A 14,010-nucleotide genomic window follows, 5' to 3' on the forward strand; every position below is an offset into this window, starting at 1 on the left:
TCTCATAATAATACAAACAAGACAAAACTTTCTACTAACGCACACGTAAAACGAAACTTCACTTTCAAACCAACGCTTCTTTTCTATTGGTCGATGATGCAACAAGCGCTGCACAGTGCTGCCACAATAATGGACAATTGTTTGTCCGTGCTGTTGGCATGTCGTAGAAGCTGTTTTCACGTCGTATCACAGCTGGGCGCCAGCTGATAGAAAATTGAGCGAGAAAAGTCAATAAAGGTGCGCTATTTCAGTATTGATAACGTGGCGATACGGTGACATATTTATATATTATGTGAATAGCAGGTGAATTTATAGTGAATATTGGTGATAGCATCGATATGGCTGTCCAAAATATAGCGGTGAAGTTGTGTGGAGTGCTACAAGCGCAGGGCGAAGAAGGTATATAACAACAAAGCGTTCGATTATCACCATACGAATTGATTTAGCTCAATAATTTGCCTAAATCTGTGTTAATTTATCTGAATCTTTATTTTAAATCCACAAAAAAGTGTAAATTTCTTATTTTCCCAAATTTAACTAACATGAATCGTCATTTACCGAGCACATCCTCATATAACGCTTATAGATTACCTGGAGTTGAGCTGATTGTCATACATTTATATCTTTGCAGAGGTTACGGCCCGGGAATGGCGCCTATTAGGCCAAGAACAAGATGGGTCGCAACTCTTAAGCTGGGTATCAGACAAAGATGGAAAGGAGGTCCTGAACTTAGGGTCTTATACCAATAAAACTAAAACGTTGATCACACTTCACACTTTTGACGAAAAACTGAATATAATCCAGGCTTCAGTGAATGCTACACATACATTACTTGTTTACATTGTAAAAATACTTCCGAATGAAAATAATGAAATCAAGGACCCACTATATTCTCCGTTCTTGATATGTTTGCTACCTGAAGCTGATAGGACACCCGCAGCAGTTGAAGAACCTTCCTCAAAGCAAATTATGGTCCAGTATGTGTATGGGAAGAGCACTAAATACAGTCCCGGGATAAGAAATGATAGATTTCTGCTTTTCAAGCATTTAGAGTGTAAGTATGTTAGAATCCTTTACAATCCTCGTTACTTGATGAAATTCTTCAATCTCATTAAGTAATTACTACTTATCATTACTCATTATTATAAGTATTGATTGACAACATTGTAAACAGACATGTTTTGGAATGAGAAGTAATTAAGAGCTTGGGCTCAGTAATGGCTTAACCTTACTCAGTACTACAACTGTCATTCCACTCTTCTATTCTACATATTCATGTGATTATTTTTTGTTTTTGTTTATCCAGTTATTTTAGGAAATAAGGCCGATAAGAAAATTATACAATACTTTATGATATTATGCATTAATTCTCAAGGTGTGACTAATCTTAATAATCCTGTGATCATTGCCTTCCAACATTACAAAATCACCTGATTTTAATTTTGTAGTTATTTTATAGATAAACCAAACTATTTTCTAATAAAACACTTAGGTATTGTAACTATGCCAACTCTGGCACTAGGCCAGGGAGCCAGTAGGTTGATAAAATAAATAATTCTAATGTTATCACTAGCAGTATCATGTAACATAATATAATTACTACTGCGGATTCTGTTTTAGGCATCAAAATCTACCGCACTCCTATGTTCCTGAATGAATGTGATGATGGCACTGACAAATGGGGCTTCGATGGCATTTACCCTGAACCTGAGAAGATTGTTAAGGTCTTTTCATGGGCGCAATGGGATTGTGTCAATCAGGTATGTGCCTTAACCTTTATAGCCCTAAAACTTGCATTTTAAAGGTGTCTATGGTTTGAGAAAGCTGTTTGGCCATGGTTCTGCCCATAGTAAATACTCCGTAAAACAAAAAATATTCAAATTAATCTAATGAAATATTATTTCACAATTGTTACATCTATGTATTTTTGTACAAACGTTATGTATTTCAGTTATCCAACATTCAAAAAGTTTCGAAAAAAAAAATCCCGAAACATCATTTTTGCTAGTTCCGGATTCGAACTTGCGGCGGTACGTTATCGCTTCACACGATCGGTAACCGCAAACCGCTGGTCTATCGCGACTTCCTAAAAACTTACAAAAATAACCACATCATTTTATGAGAAAAGCTCGAATGACAAAATATTCGCTATTATTAAATTTCGGGCCTAGATCTGTTTTCAATGTACCTAAAATCTTTTTGTGGTGTCTGCTCACCTATGGTTAATTTTGTACCTTTTAAAATAGAACATCAAAATGTTATAGTCAGGGAGCTGGAAACTTCATTTGTAGAAACTTTGTCAATGTTATACCTACCTGATGATGATGATGAAATGAAATTTTATACCTGGTGCACAAGCATTCGCGCAGACACAGGTGCACTCACATTTCCTTCGCTCTCATAGCCCGATGGGACCGGAAAGAGATCAGGCGCAGGACCGACATTTACGTGCTCTCCGATGCACGGGTGTATCAATCACCAACTTCCAGGTAAAACCCACAAAGCGAGACCGGCTCAGCAGCCTTTCTTGCGACAGCTAGACTAACGAGGCAGTTATCGGAAATTATACCTATTGTTATTAAATAGGACAAAATTAGACTTTTTTTTATTATATTTCCTATATTTCTATCTTATATATTTCATAAATACCTACATTGATTGTTCTTAGGTGCTCTACTACATCCACTATCGTCTACCGACGCAGAGTTTCGCCGAAGGTGAAGAGGTGAAATCTCCGTCGGAAATGACGCCGACGCTATCCGCTTTGCAGTTTCATGCAGACTTACCACACGAGACTGTTGTATGTATTTACAGGCTTTTTTTACTAACACACTTATAACTATGTATGTAAGAAAATCTTGGAATCTTATTTGACCCACTTCCCGGTCTTCGATTAGGATAAAAATTTACACTAGCTCTGAGCTCCGATGACAATAAATGAATGGCTAACAAACGTCATGATTTAGATATAAAACAGCATGAAATAAAAACAAAAAACACGCTTTTAGCAAAGAAAGTATTTTTTCTAAAAACGGGAAAAGAGGAAAACGATTGTATAAATGCTTTCTTTTTAAACTACCTATTATTGTTTTAATGGCTATGAAACTAGTCACTAAATTAAATAAGTCTCGATGTAATTTAGAAACCGCACGGCCGGCATCATGCACCTAAATTAAGTACCCACTCATAAAATGCTTTCTAATTGTGTTCTGCATAATTAAGCAGTATCTTTCCGGATACGTCTAAATCATAACTACGGATATTTTATTTCTATTTTTATAATAATTAACATGCATCGAAGCAGAAATTATTGGAGAAGCAAGTTAAATAAAACAAAAAAAAAAAAACATTCAGTTTCGATTTCTTATAATTAATTTATGACTATAAATAGGTACCTTATTAACTTTATAGGTGTACCTATGTATAGTTTTCGACAATGTGGTCTAAATACGTCACGACAACACATTCATTCATGTGTTACTAGGTGGGCCCAATGTGTCGAAGCTGACTATTTTCTCTTTCACATGTCTATTTATAGACTAACTGCCGTCAAAGTATTGAAATAACCGATATTGTACAAAACTGAATGAATGCCAAGGGAAATTAACTCAATAAATACAAGTATAACAATGGACAAACACGTATTGTTAATATTTCAGTATCGATTTTCATAAGTTCAATGTCTCATTTTAGAAACAATTTGTACCTTTACATGTTTAATGCTTGCGATAGACAGATAGGTGTAGGTGAAACCATAGAAAGAAGCTAATAGATTATAGATTATAAACAAGAAGTAGCTCTGTCTATATTTCACCTCTAAAAGAAACCTGAAGGGCCTTACTACAAAAACTTTAAACCCTGTTTTACACTTGTCTAATAAAATTTTGGCTGCAAAATGAACCATATGTCAACGTCATAATTTGACATTTTTTTAGACAAGGCATAAACTGACGTTTAAAAGTTTTTGTGGTAAGACGGTATAAGTTTAGTAATTTTATCAAAGTCCATGTATCTTTAGGATGTACAGACTCCAGCTAGTCAACCTACTCGACACTGTAATTTTTTTGGTTTAAAGAAATTTATTTTCTCATTAGAACATGGTTTACTTAAAACGAGATTTAAAAAAAGTAGCTTATACTTAATAGAGCGCTTTAGCTTATTAATACATATAGAAAGTAAGTAAGTAAACAGAGGGTATCATCATCATCATCCTCCGAGCCTTTCCCAACTATGTTGGGGTCGGCTTCCAGTCTAACCGGATTCAGCTGAGTACCAGTACTTTACAAGAAGCGACTGCCTATCTGACCTCCTCAACCCAGTTACCCGGGCAACCCGATACCCCTTAGTTAGACTGGTGTCAGACTTACTGGCTTCTGACTACCCGTAACGACTGTCAAGGATGTTCAATGACAGCCGGGACCTACAGTTTAACGTGCCATCCGAAACACAGTCATTGGTGTCTAAGGTTAGAAAAGTTGCATTGGTACTTGCCTGATCTGGAATCGAACCCGCGCCCTCATACGCGAGAGGTTGGTTCTTTGCCCACTAGGCCACCACGACTTTACAGTAAACAGAGGGTATAAATATACACAATAGACTTATATTTTACATTATTAAGTATTTTACCATTTGAATATTAACCTTCCACTTTGTATCTAAGTCCGTACTTAAGCAACTTCAATCAAATAAGCATTTATTGTCCATTTATCCTACGACTACCAGCTAAACATCCCGCTAAGCCTGCCGCACGTATCGAGCTCGGGCGAGGGTGCGGCGTGCGGCGCCTATGAAGACGACCCCATACCTCTGCGGGTGCATGACTGCAGTCTCGACCTGCAGATCGTATGCGATCAGAAAGGAGTGCTGTGTATATGCCATCATTATTTGTATAAGGTAAGGTTTTTATAAAAATCTTTACTTAATAGATAAATAGCCAAATCATCTGTCAAATGGTCTTAGGTTCTTAAACTTAAAAGTAACCGTTACCTACGGGTGTATCTTGGCATACCTGAACTTAGCCGACAATTTATTTTCCTGTGAAAATCATTTAAGATGGGCCTTGTCACCTGCGTAGCCAAACCACCAAAACTAATCAGCAGTAGACAGTAGTATATTCACGGATGGTTAGGAATGATGTGAGTTCCTTATTGGACTCTTCTTATGATTTTATAAAACAGCAAACATTATCTGAATGTAGGTAACCCCTTTAAAAAGCGTTTCAACGTTAAACATTATATTATGCACTTCGCAGTAAACATCAAAAGTTTCTTTCCAGCCTCTAGACGACTCAACAACATCCCTAGTGCTAGAAGACAGCGCTGACCTGAAGGACTCGGGCGTGAACTTCGCGTACTCCATAACGTTGTTACAGCACGGTTGTGTAGTACATAGCGTGGTGCCCGACCTGCCCTGGTCTTTGGCCAAGTCTCTGAGGCCCTCGTATACTCTTTATGCTGGTAAGAAACTTATTAGTAGCCTTAGAGAAAAGTTTTTGAATGTTGTCGTAGCAAAAATGCCAAAAAGCAAGGCAGGGCCCAAATATTTTGGGGCTGCGGGATGGTTCGAAAGTACCGTGGCCCTGGTACATAAGGGCCTAAGGAAGGAACATGATGGGTTTTATTCAGCAAGTCTGACACTCCCTCGAGCTGCTAATCCACAGCGGGAGATGCCATTTGATGATTTCCCAAAAAAAGGCCCTAATATTTTTGGTTTATATCAAAATTATTTTTACAAAAGTGCCTTGACCTGTGCATAATACTGTGTTTACTAACTGATTGCTATTGCGTTGATACAACTGTTATTTTAATTTATTTTGAGTTCTAATTCGTCTAATAATTTAGGATAAGTAAATCAAAGAACTAAAGAAGCTATTCCAAGAAAAAATAACCAGGATATATATTTTTTTCAGACAACTACCTCCTAGTAAACATACCAATGCTGTACACTCAAATGATAGACATAAGCTTATTCCACGAGCCATGCTGCCACATCGTGCTTCCCATGGACGAGTGTGACAGTGGCCCCAGTTTGGCCCCAGTTTTAGGCTGGGGGCCCCATGCCATGGTGGACCTGAACACCCTCGATGTGGTCACCATGACCGTGCCAGACAAGGATCTGACTGCCACCTTTAAGAGTAACACGGCTGTCGAGAATAAGTTGGCGATTCTCCATTATTTGATACAGCATGATGGGAATATGGATTTGGCTGAGGAGGTAAGAGCATTTTTATAGAGTTGCTTTTCTGTGTACTATCCATAAACTAATGTATAAAAGGACTTTGGCTTAGCATCGTAATTTTATCTACCTTTGCTGCGTTTGTATAAAATTTGTTATATAGGTAATTAATTACCCATGATTTGTTCCGCCGTTAGGCCGCCTTTATCTTGAGACTTCCACACAAGTAGGAAATTATTTGCCGGTTTCTTAACTCATTAGATAAAATGATGGACCTATAAATATTTTGTAATTAATGCTGCGTTAGAAGTTGAAAGTAAACAAAAGTAGTCGCCAATTAACACTCATTTTTAAACCATTTTTTTAGCCACACGTACATAAATTGAAAAATAACACAAAGTATACAAAAAAAAAACAGTGTGGTGGGGGTAGGTATATCTCAGTATAAGCTGTGCTGAGCACAGCCCTGATTTTCAGATATCCCCTGACCATCACTGAAATGAAAAAGTAAAGAAAGTAAAGTTTTATTGTATAATTAAATTCCAGCTAATATCGTGGATGTGCCTGAACCAACGCGACGGTCTGGGCGCGTTCCAGCGCGTGATGCAGGAGTACCTGGTGGGCACCACGTACGCCGTCACGCGGCGTTCCCTCCCCGCGTCGGCTTTGGGCCTCATGAAGATGCTGCCTTTTACTCAACACCTCAAGTTTGCTGATGTTAAGGTTTGAGTTCGTTTAATTAACCTGCTTTGTTGATTCCTGACTCTTACGTGAATATTAGACATTTAAATAAAAGTACTTTTACGGATTTTATCGCGGTGATAATAATATGATTTAATCCCGATGTTTCGCATCCTTTGCCATGTCATTCCATGTCACGGTAAAAGTAGTTTTATTTAACCTGTTATTTTATGGGTTTTTATTAAACATTGGATGATGAATGTATTTATTTTGTAAACATATAGTAAATCTACATTTCATATGTAATAAATATTACTTGATGTGGCGGTTATTTTCTATCTGACTATTCTGTCTGGCAGCCCCAGTTGTGACAAAATAGAGTTTAGAAGACAGGCCATATAAAGTATTTTTTTGTTATATTTTTAAACGGCTTTATTCAAAGCCACTGTCAGTCCAACTTCGTATGTCTGTTTTTTAATCTCGTAGACTACATAAATTGACACTTGCAAAATGTCAAACTTACAAATAATGTTGCTAGCTCTTTGGTGCAGTGTTGTACTTACGATACCGGTTCGTTGAATCGTAACTTTTTATCTATAATTAATATTCATTCAAAGTTTTATATTTAAAATTCACGTACGTACACACGGCTGTACGACGTGCTACAAACTGCCAGGGATATCTGACCACGCAAAGCCATGCGTTATCATCAAGGATAAGCCCATTATTTCAGGATGACTTATTGTAAAAAAACGATACTTGATTTTATTAACGCTAAGTTTCGGTCGTGCCACATCACTATTTAAGAATTTGCAATAAACTGACAACACTCGTAATGTCAGTTTAGTCTACGAGATTAAAAAACAGACTATAGTAGTCTATCGTTCATACTCGTTCATACTATAAGGTAGATGCATACATGGTGCATACATAAAGTTTCAGCCTCTATAAAATAACGCAGGTCTGGCGGTCGCTGGCTCGTGGGCTGTTACCTGTAGGGATGATTTATATTAGGCCGGGCCGTGTCCGGGGTGTGCCGTGTACGTGGTTCGTACGGGGCACGGACGTGAAACGTTACATACATTTTGTATGAAGCAGTTTATATTACACAGTGCATGATCCGTGGCCCGTCCGGGCCTCAAACGACGCTCGTCTTTAGAATTTCGTAAAAGCCCGGACACGGCACGGCACGGCCCGGCCTAATATAAATCAACCCTTATAAGATAATTATTTTCCTGTATAGGTCCGCGACATGTGCGTCTCAGTGAGCCAGGAGAAGTTGTGGAACAGCGCCGTAGTAGTGCTGGCGCCGCGGCAACGCGTCTGTCAGTTCGCGGAGGACGTGTGGACGCGGCTGTGGCGGGCCCTCAACGATACCGTGCACAAGCGGCTGCAGCCACAAGCCGTTATAGACAAGCTGAGGGTCAGCCTGCATTGTTATCAGGTGAGAAAGTGCTGGTTGTGTTTAAACTGGAAGGATGACCATCATGATATGGTTCTTGATAATTCTTTCTTTTACCATCCAAGAGCATCAGTCGATCTAATATCATGATAGTAGAAAATTCGGCGAAAACCTAAAATTAATATGTAGGTATTACAAAGACTTTTAGTTGTTTGATACAATGAAGCATCTAAGTTTTGGGAAAGAATAAACTGAACCGACCAATAGAGGGTGACTTCAGTACTTCTCATTTTAGCAATTAACTGCTTGAATGTCGCTAATTAGAGAACAATAGAAAATCAATTGTGTCTCGCGTGGATCCGCTCACCGGCATACAAGAGGTTAATACAAATGTTCACACTTCTTATGTTTGTGTCAGCCGGAAGCCCTATCCCGGTGCAGCACCCCGCTGTCCCCCGGGGCTCCGCCACCGCCTCTAAGCGCTCCACAGCGCCGCTCCTCCATCGGCAGCGGACAGGACCTGCTGCCATTCTTCGAGCTCGACGTCTGCACGGCCAGCAAACAGGAGCATATCATTGCTGCGGTAAGCTTACATATAATATCACCTTAATGATTGCTTATAGGTAATACTAATTCACTGTTTAATTCTAAAATCTAATATGCAAATGCATGACTTTTGCAAGAAAATCTAACCATCTTCCTTTATGCATATGATCGAATAACAGCTAGTGTTCTGTGTTTTGGATGGCACGTTAAACTGTAGGTCCCGGCTGTCATTGAACATCCCAGCAGTCGTTACGTGTAGTCAGAAGCTAGTAAGTCTTACACCAGTTTAACCAAGGGGTATTGGGGTGCCCGGATAACTGGGTTGAGGAGGTCAGATAGGGCAAATATTGTTAAAATACTGGTCTTGTAAAATACTGGTATACAGCTGCATCGGGTTAGACTGGAAACCGATCCCAACATAGTTGGGAAAAAGACTCGAAAGATGATGCAATAACAGCCAGTGGAATAAGGATTGAGTGAAAGATTTCAGCCAGAGCAATCTTGAATTGGACTACGTCAATTTGACGATTGTGTCATAGGAGTTTAATCACCAACAGTTCACTAGTCTAATGAACTGACGATCGTGCTTGGTTTAACGCGGCCGGACAGAATCTGCGCGAGGTGAGCGTGCACCTGATGCGGGAGTGCTCGGGCGGGGGCTCGGGGTCGGGAGGGGGGGTGTGGCAGGGCCGCGGCGTGGAGAGCGGCGTGCACGCGGTAGGCACGCGCTGGGCGGCGGCGCAGCTGGACGCGTCGCGCGCGCTGTGCCGCGCGCTCACGCGCCCGCTCGCCGCCACGCCGCACAACAACCAGCAGCGAGGCTTCACCTTCATGTATGATACAACGAACTCTATCGATGTTTTGTTTTGGGTTTTGTTGTCCTGAAGCTAGTTTTTCTATGGGATATGATATAATATACATATCATAATCAAAATCAAAACTCATTTAATCAAACTTGGCTGCAAAACAGCTCTTTTCGAACTTAAAAAAAAAAAATACATAAGACAGCTCCCAAAACGCCCACCCTTCACCACTTCCCATGTGTAAAACTAACCAAAGGCTTGGGAGATGAAGTATGACGAGCGTTAAATTAGGATGCAATATATATTATATTATATCCCATTGTCAAAAGCCGGCTTAATTTTTTTGTTGGTTCCGTTGGCTAGTCTGAGTTTTTTTTTGTGTGTGTCGTGTTTGGTTTTTGCTTTTTGATCTAATTTGGTGTCCCAACTTCCCAGTGCCAGAGACTCTGTTATTCCTGGTGTCCATTTTGGTTGAGTACGGCGAACTTTTTGTTTTGTGAATTTTTTGTGTCATTTTGTTATTTTTGTTGGTTTTGTTTATGTTTTGGTTTTTGCTTATTTCTAATTTAATTTAACTAATATTTGTTTGTAGAATATACTTGTGAAGCGTCAATACATAATTAAACGGTTTAACTTATATTTTAATACCTACACCCTGACTGTACCTGGTATTCACCTGCAGTCATTTCTTTGAATATTTTTCTCATTCTAACACATGTCAGTCCTTCAAATATTGCCGTAAAGACAAATACTTTAACAAGGGCGGATTCAGCTTCGGCGCCAGGGAGGGGTCACACAGTCGTGATCAAGTCACAAAAAATATTAATTATTGATTTATAAACCTTAGTTGCCGACATTTGGTTTTATATAAACAATATACCGTATACTTCTTATAACATAAAAAGCAGATACGACATAGACACAAAAAGTATTTTTATGTGGAAAATGGCCCGAGCTCGAAAATTTTTATTCACTTCGAGGACTAAAATTAGATGAAAGCGCTTTCTTGCTATATAACAAGTATAGAGCACAAATACAATACAAGCACAAATATAACAAGCGTGATCGAAGCAAGCGCGATAATTTTTTCAGGTTGAAGACTAAACTTTTGAAAAGTAGGTATTGTGTACGCAGAAAAGGGCGCGTAATTTGTTTTTTTTTTGCAGCCATAGTAAAACATTTTCTGTGAAAATTTCAATTGTCTTACTTTAGGTAGGGTTCATGAGATACAGCATGTAGACAACCCGGACAGCGGATTCTTGGTAACATGGTCCCGTTTCCTCGTTTTGGGTACGGATAAAGAGTAAATAAAGCACGAATTCTTCAGTAAAACTACTCTACCTCTATCTGCCTATCTACCGTTTCACTCGGAATAAAAATTATCTTATCCTACTTATATTATAAACGTGAAAGTTTGTGAGAATGTATGGATGTATGTTTGTTATTCAATCACGCAAAAACGGCTGGACCGATTTGATTGAAATTTAGTATGTAGATAGGTGATACCCTGGATTAACACATAGGCTACTTTTTATCAACACACCACGCGGGCGAAGCCGCTGGCGGAAGCTAGTACTTACTAAATGTATATCTAATCTAATGGAACAAAAATATAAAACATCCTGTTTAACCATTTCAATTAGTAGTCCACATAGGTCCTGGACCTGGCCCAGGGGGGGGGGGTCATGACCTTGTGACCTACCCCCTGGATCCGCCCTTGTACTTAAATGACTGCAAGTAACTTTCCATAGAAGTCTACCCTTAAATGTTAATCTAATCACCACAAAATAGGTACATAATATATAACACTCTTAACTTCAAATATGGGTTTATTTAAATTACCTACATATTAGATATATTTCTTATCGAGTAAACTGCAGCGTAGGACGTCCACCAACGAGGTGGACAGACGACCTTATAAAGGTCGCCGGAAGACGCTGGATGCAGGTCGCTTCCAACAGGTATCTGTGGAGATCAAAGGGGGAGGCCTATGTTCAGCAGTGGACGTCCTATGGCTGAGATGATGATGATGAAACTGCAGCTTTAAATTACCTAACAAGCCCTGGTGTCAGAGTTTTCTCAAATCCACTGACGGCCTCTGACTTTACTGAGTAGCATACATTACACCTAAAACATTATTTTTAATACATTTTCAGCGATGAGATGGACCCAACGCACGCGTTTATAGTATTCAAAGTTCTGGAGCAGTATTACTTAGCCACCGACTCCATTGCGTTTCCCTTGCCGCAAGGATTCAGTTCATTCTTCACGTACCTCGGGTATCGCACGCTGCCGTTCCATTCATTCGTTCAATACGTTCACCGTAACGTGTTCGAGTTGCAGATCGATGTCATGAAGGCGATTATTGCATGTAAGTGTATTTTTTTTGTATATTTTATTGATGAATATTATTTATTGAAAAGAATCAAAACAAATTCCATCAGCTGGGCTTTCAGTATTTAAAAAAAACGCCACTGATTCTCCGACTCGCTCGCGGTACCGCGCGCGTCTATGTGTATGGGTGTGTCTTGACCCATAGTCGGTGTATTGTATCGTAACTCTTGTCATTTCAGCAAAAGACGACGACAACAAAACAACGGTGAACAACAAGCTCCGACTTATACAGTTAGTAGGCGAGGGTCGTGCCCGCCGCGCCCTCGCCGCGTGGCCGCACCGCGCCGCGCTCGTGCTGCGCGCGCGCGACCACGCGCACGCGCTGCTGTCGGGCGGCGCCGCGCCGCACCACGAGCTCAGCCGACACAGACCCGTCAAGGACACTGGTAGGTATGTGCTGTTACTAGTGTCATTATAGCTCTATCTATAGTGACGCAGAAGTGGTCGCATCGCGATCTCAATGAGCGTAGATATCCGGGCGTCAGTAGGTGCCTAGCATCACTTGCATAACTAAGCTACTCAGACACTATCGAGAGTGCGCCGATTCTCGCCGTATGCTGACATGGCGTCTTTGTCGCAACCAAAATTACGCATAACCGATTTTTGTCAGCACCTATAAAATGATCTTATAAATTTACTACACTCCCTAATAAACATCATATGAATTCTAAAACTGACCAAAGCAGCTCATAAACTATTAATATTTTATGTCCACAAAAAAAAAAAAACATACAGCTCAATTTATCCGTTGACACATTACAGGTATTGCAGCATTACCTTCAGGCGAGCGTCTATCTCCACTGGACACATTCCTGGATTTGCTGACAGCTAAAGCGAGCCTCAACGAACTGGACTTCAATCTGATCATCGAGGCCACATTAGCCTCCGTACAGCAAGACTCCGCTGCTTAAATTATTCTCTAGCTCTTAATAAATGTTTCGTAGTCAAATTTTAGCCTAGTAAGCTACCAAAGAGCCATACCATCTCATATTTAATATTGTCTGTAGTTCATGAAATAATTATCTTCCCTACTGCTTTAGTATTTTGAATGTAGTTGAGTCCAGTATTAGCAGCCAAAAAGCAATAACCAAAATTAGCACTACATTATACTCACTGTAGTTTTCCAAATAATTATGTTAAGGTTACACTAGTCGATATTTTTCCCATACAAAGTTCGGGGTGCTTTTACTCTACATTGTGACATAATACATTCAAAATTAAACTTGATATCGTTTTATATTTTTATTAAGTTTGTCTGTACGGATTTAAAAAAAAAATAAAAAAATCCCAGTAAAAAGTTATGAGCCAACAAAGTTCCGTTTTTCTAGACAATTTTAACGCAACTTTGAGTGTTAAAAAGTCCCATAAAAAATGTAAAAAGAAAGAAATAAGCAGTACCTTTGTACAATTTTATATGCTATGTCTACTTCTTTTATATTTTCACTGTGTACATAAATTGTTAAATAAATAAATAAATAAATAAGTAAAATCTCCAAAACGAAGTCCGCTCCGACATAGCTCAATTACTAAAGAGTTCTATAAAATTTATTTCAAATTGATTTATACAGTAGTTTTTTCAGAAAACGCTTTGTTCTGAAGCACTCTTCGTCTTTTTTTACGTACTCGTTTTGCGATGAATTGTCGTGCATTTCACTCAATAGGATTCCCCCCGGCAGAAGCGCGGGGCGGAGCGGAGAAAGACGCTTATACACACATGCTTATTTCCACAATTTGTACGTTTTGCACGATATTTTGTCGTGCAACTGTGCAAATTTTAGTGCAACTATTTGTTTGTATTGTTTTGGGCTCAGTCTACTGCTGCGGCCCACGTCTTTCGTATCGTATGTGTGTAGACTATTCTCCTAGCGCTTATCGTACGTAAACATTACACTGACCCCCGGCTAAAACTCTGGATTTCGATACACTTTGATCTAAGCCGCCTTTGTCGCATTTGCGGCAAACACCGCGGTCGGCGTTTTTGAGAATGTAAACAAACAGAAGAAAGCAACC

At 39.5% G+C, this 14,010-nt stretch overlaps 1 protein-coding gene across 1 annotated transcript; it reads left to right on the top strand.

Moving 5' to 3' along the window:
* Positions 1–147: 147 nt before the first annotated feature.
* Positions 148–12,986, top strand: LOC124639351 (protein pigeon). Its single transcript, XM_047176715.1, has 14 exons — positions 148–399; positions 632–1,054; positions 1,621–1,760; positions 2,669–2,800; positions 4,723–4,893; positions 5,276–5,456; positions 5,909–6,213; positions 6,721–6,897; positions 8,099–8,299; positions 8,676–8,840; positions 9,413–9,636; positions 11,763–11,977; positions 12,180–12,386; positions 12,763–12,986. Exons 1-14 carry the CDS (start codon positions 339–341, stop codon positions 12,909–12,911), a joined length of 2,751 nt encoding a protein of 916 aa, XP_047032671.1. The 5' UTR covers positions 148–338; the 3' UTR covers positions 12,912–12,986.
* The last annotated feature ends 1,024 nt before the right edge of the window (positions 12,987–14,010 follow it).

Source organism: Helicoverpa zea, chromosome 1 (genome assembly GCF_022581195.2).
Source record: "Helicoverpa zea isolate HzStark_Cry1AcR chromosome 1, ilHelZeax1.1, whole genome shotgun sequence".
NCBI classification, from domain to species: domain Eukaryota; kingdom Metazoa; phylum Arthropoda; class Insecta; order Lepidoptera; family Noctuidae; genus Helicoverpa; species Helicoverpa zea.

Coding starts and splice junctions, on each gene's coding strand:
- LOC124639351 (XM_047176715.1), top strand. CDS start 339: ATGGCTGTCCAAAATATAGCGGTGAAGTTGTGTGGAGTGCTACAAGCG. Junction 1,761..2,668: donor AATGGGATTGTGTCAATCAG/GTATGTGCCTTA, acceptor GATTGTTCTTAG/GTGCTCTACTACATCCACTA. Junction 12,387..12,762: donor CAGACCCGTCAAGGACACTG/GTAGGTATGTGC, acceptor GACACATTACAG/GTATTGCAGCATTACCTTCA.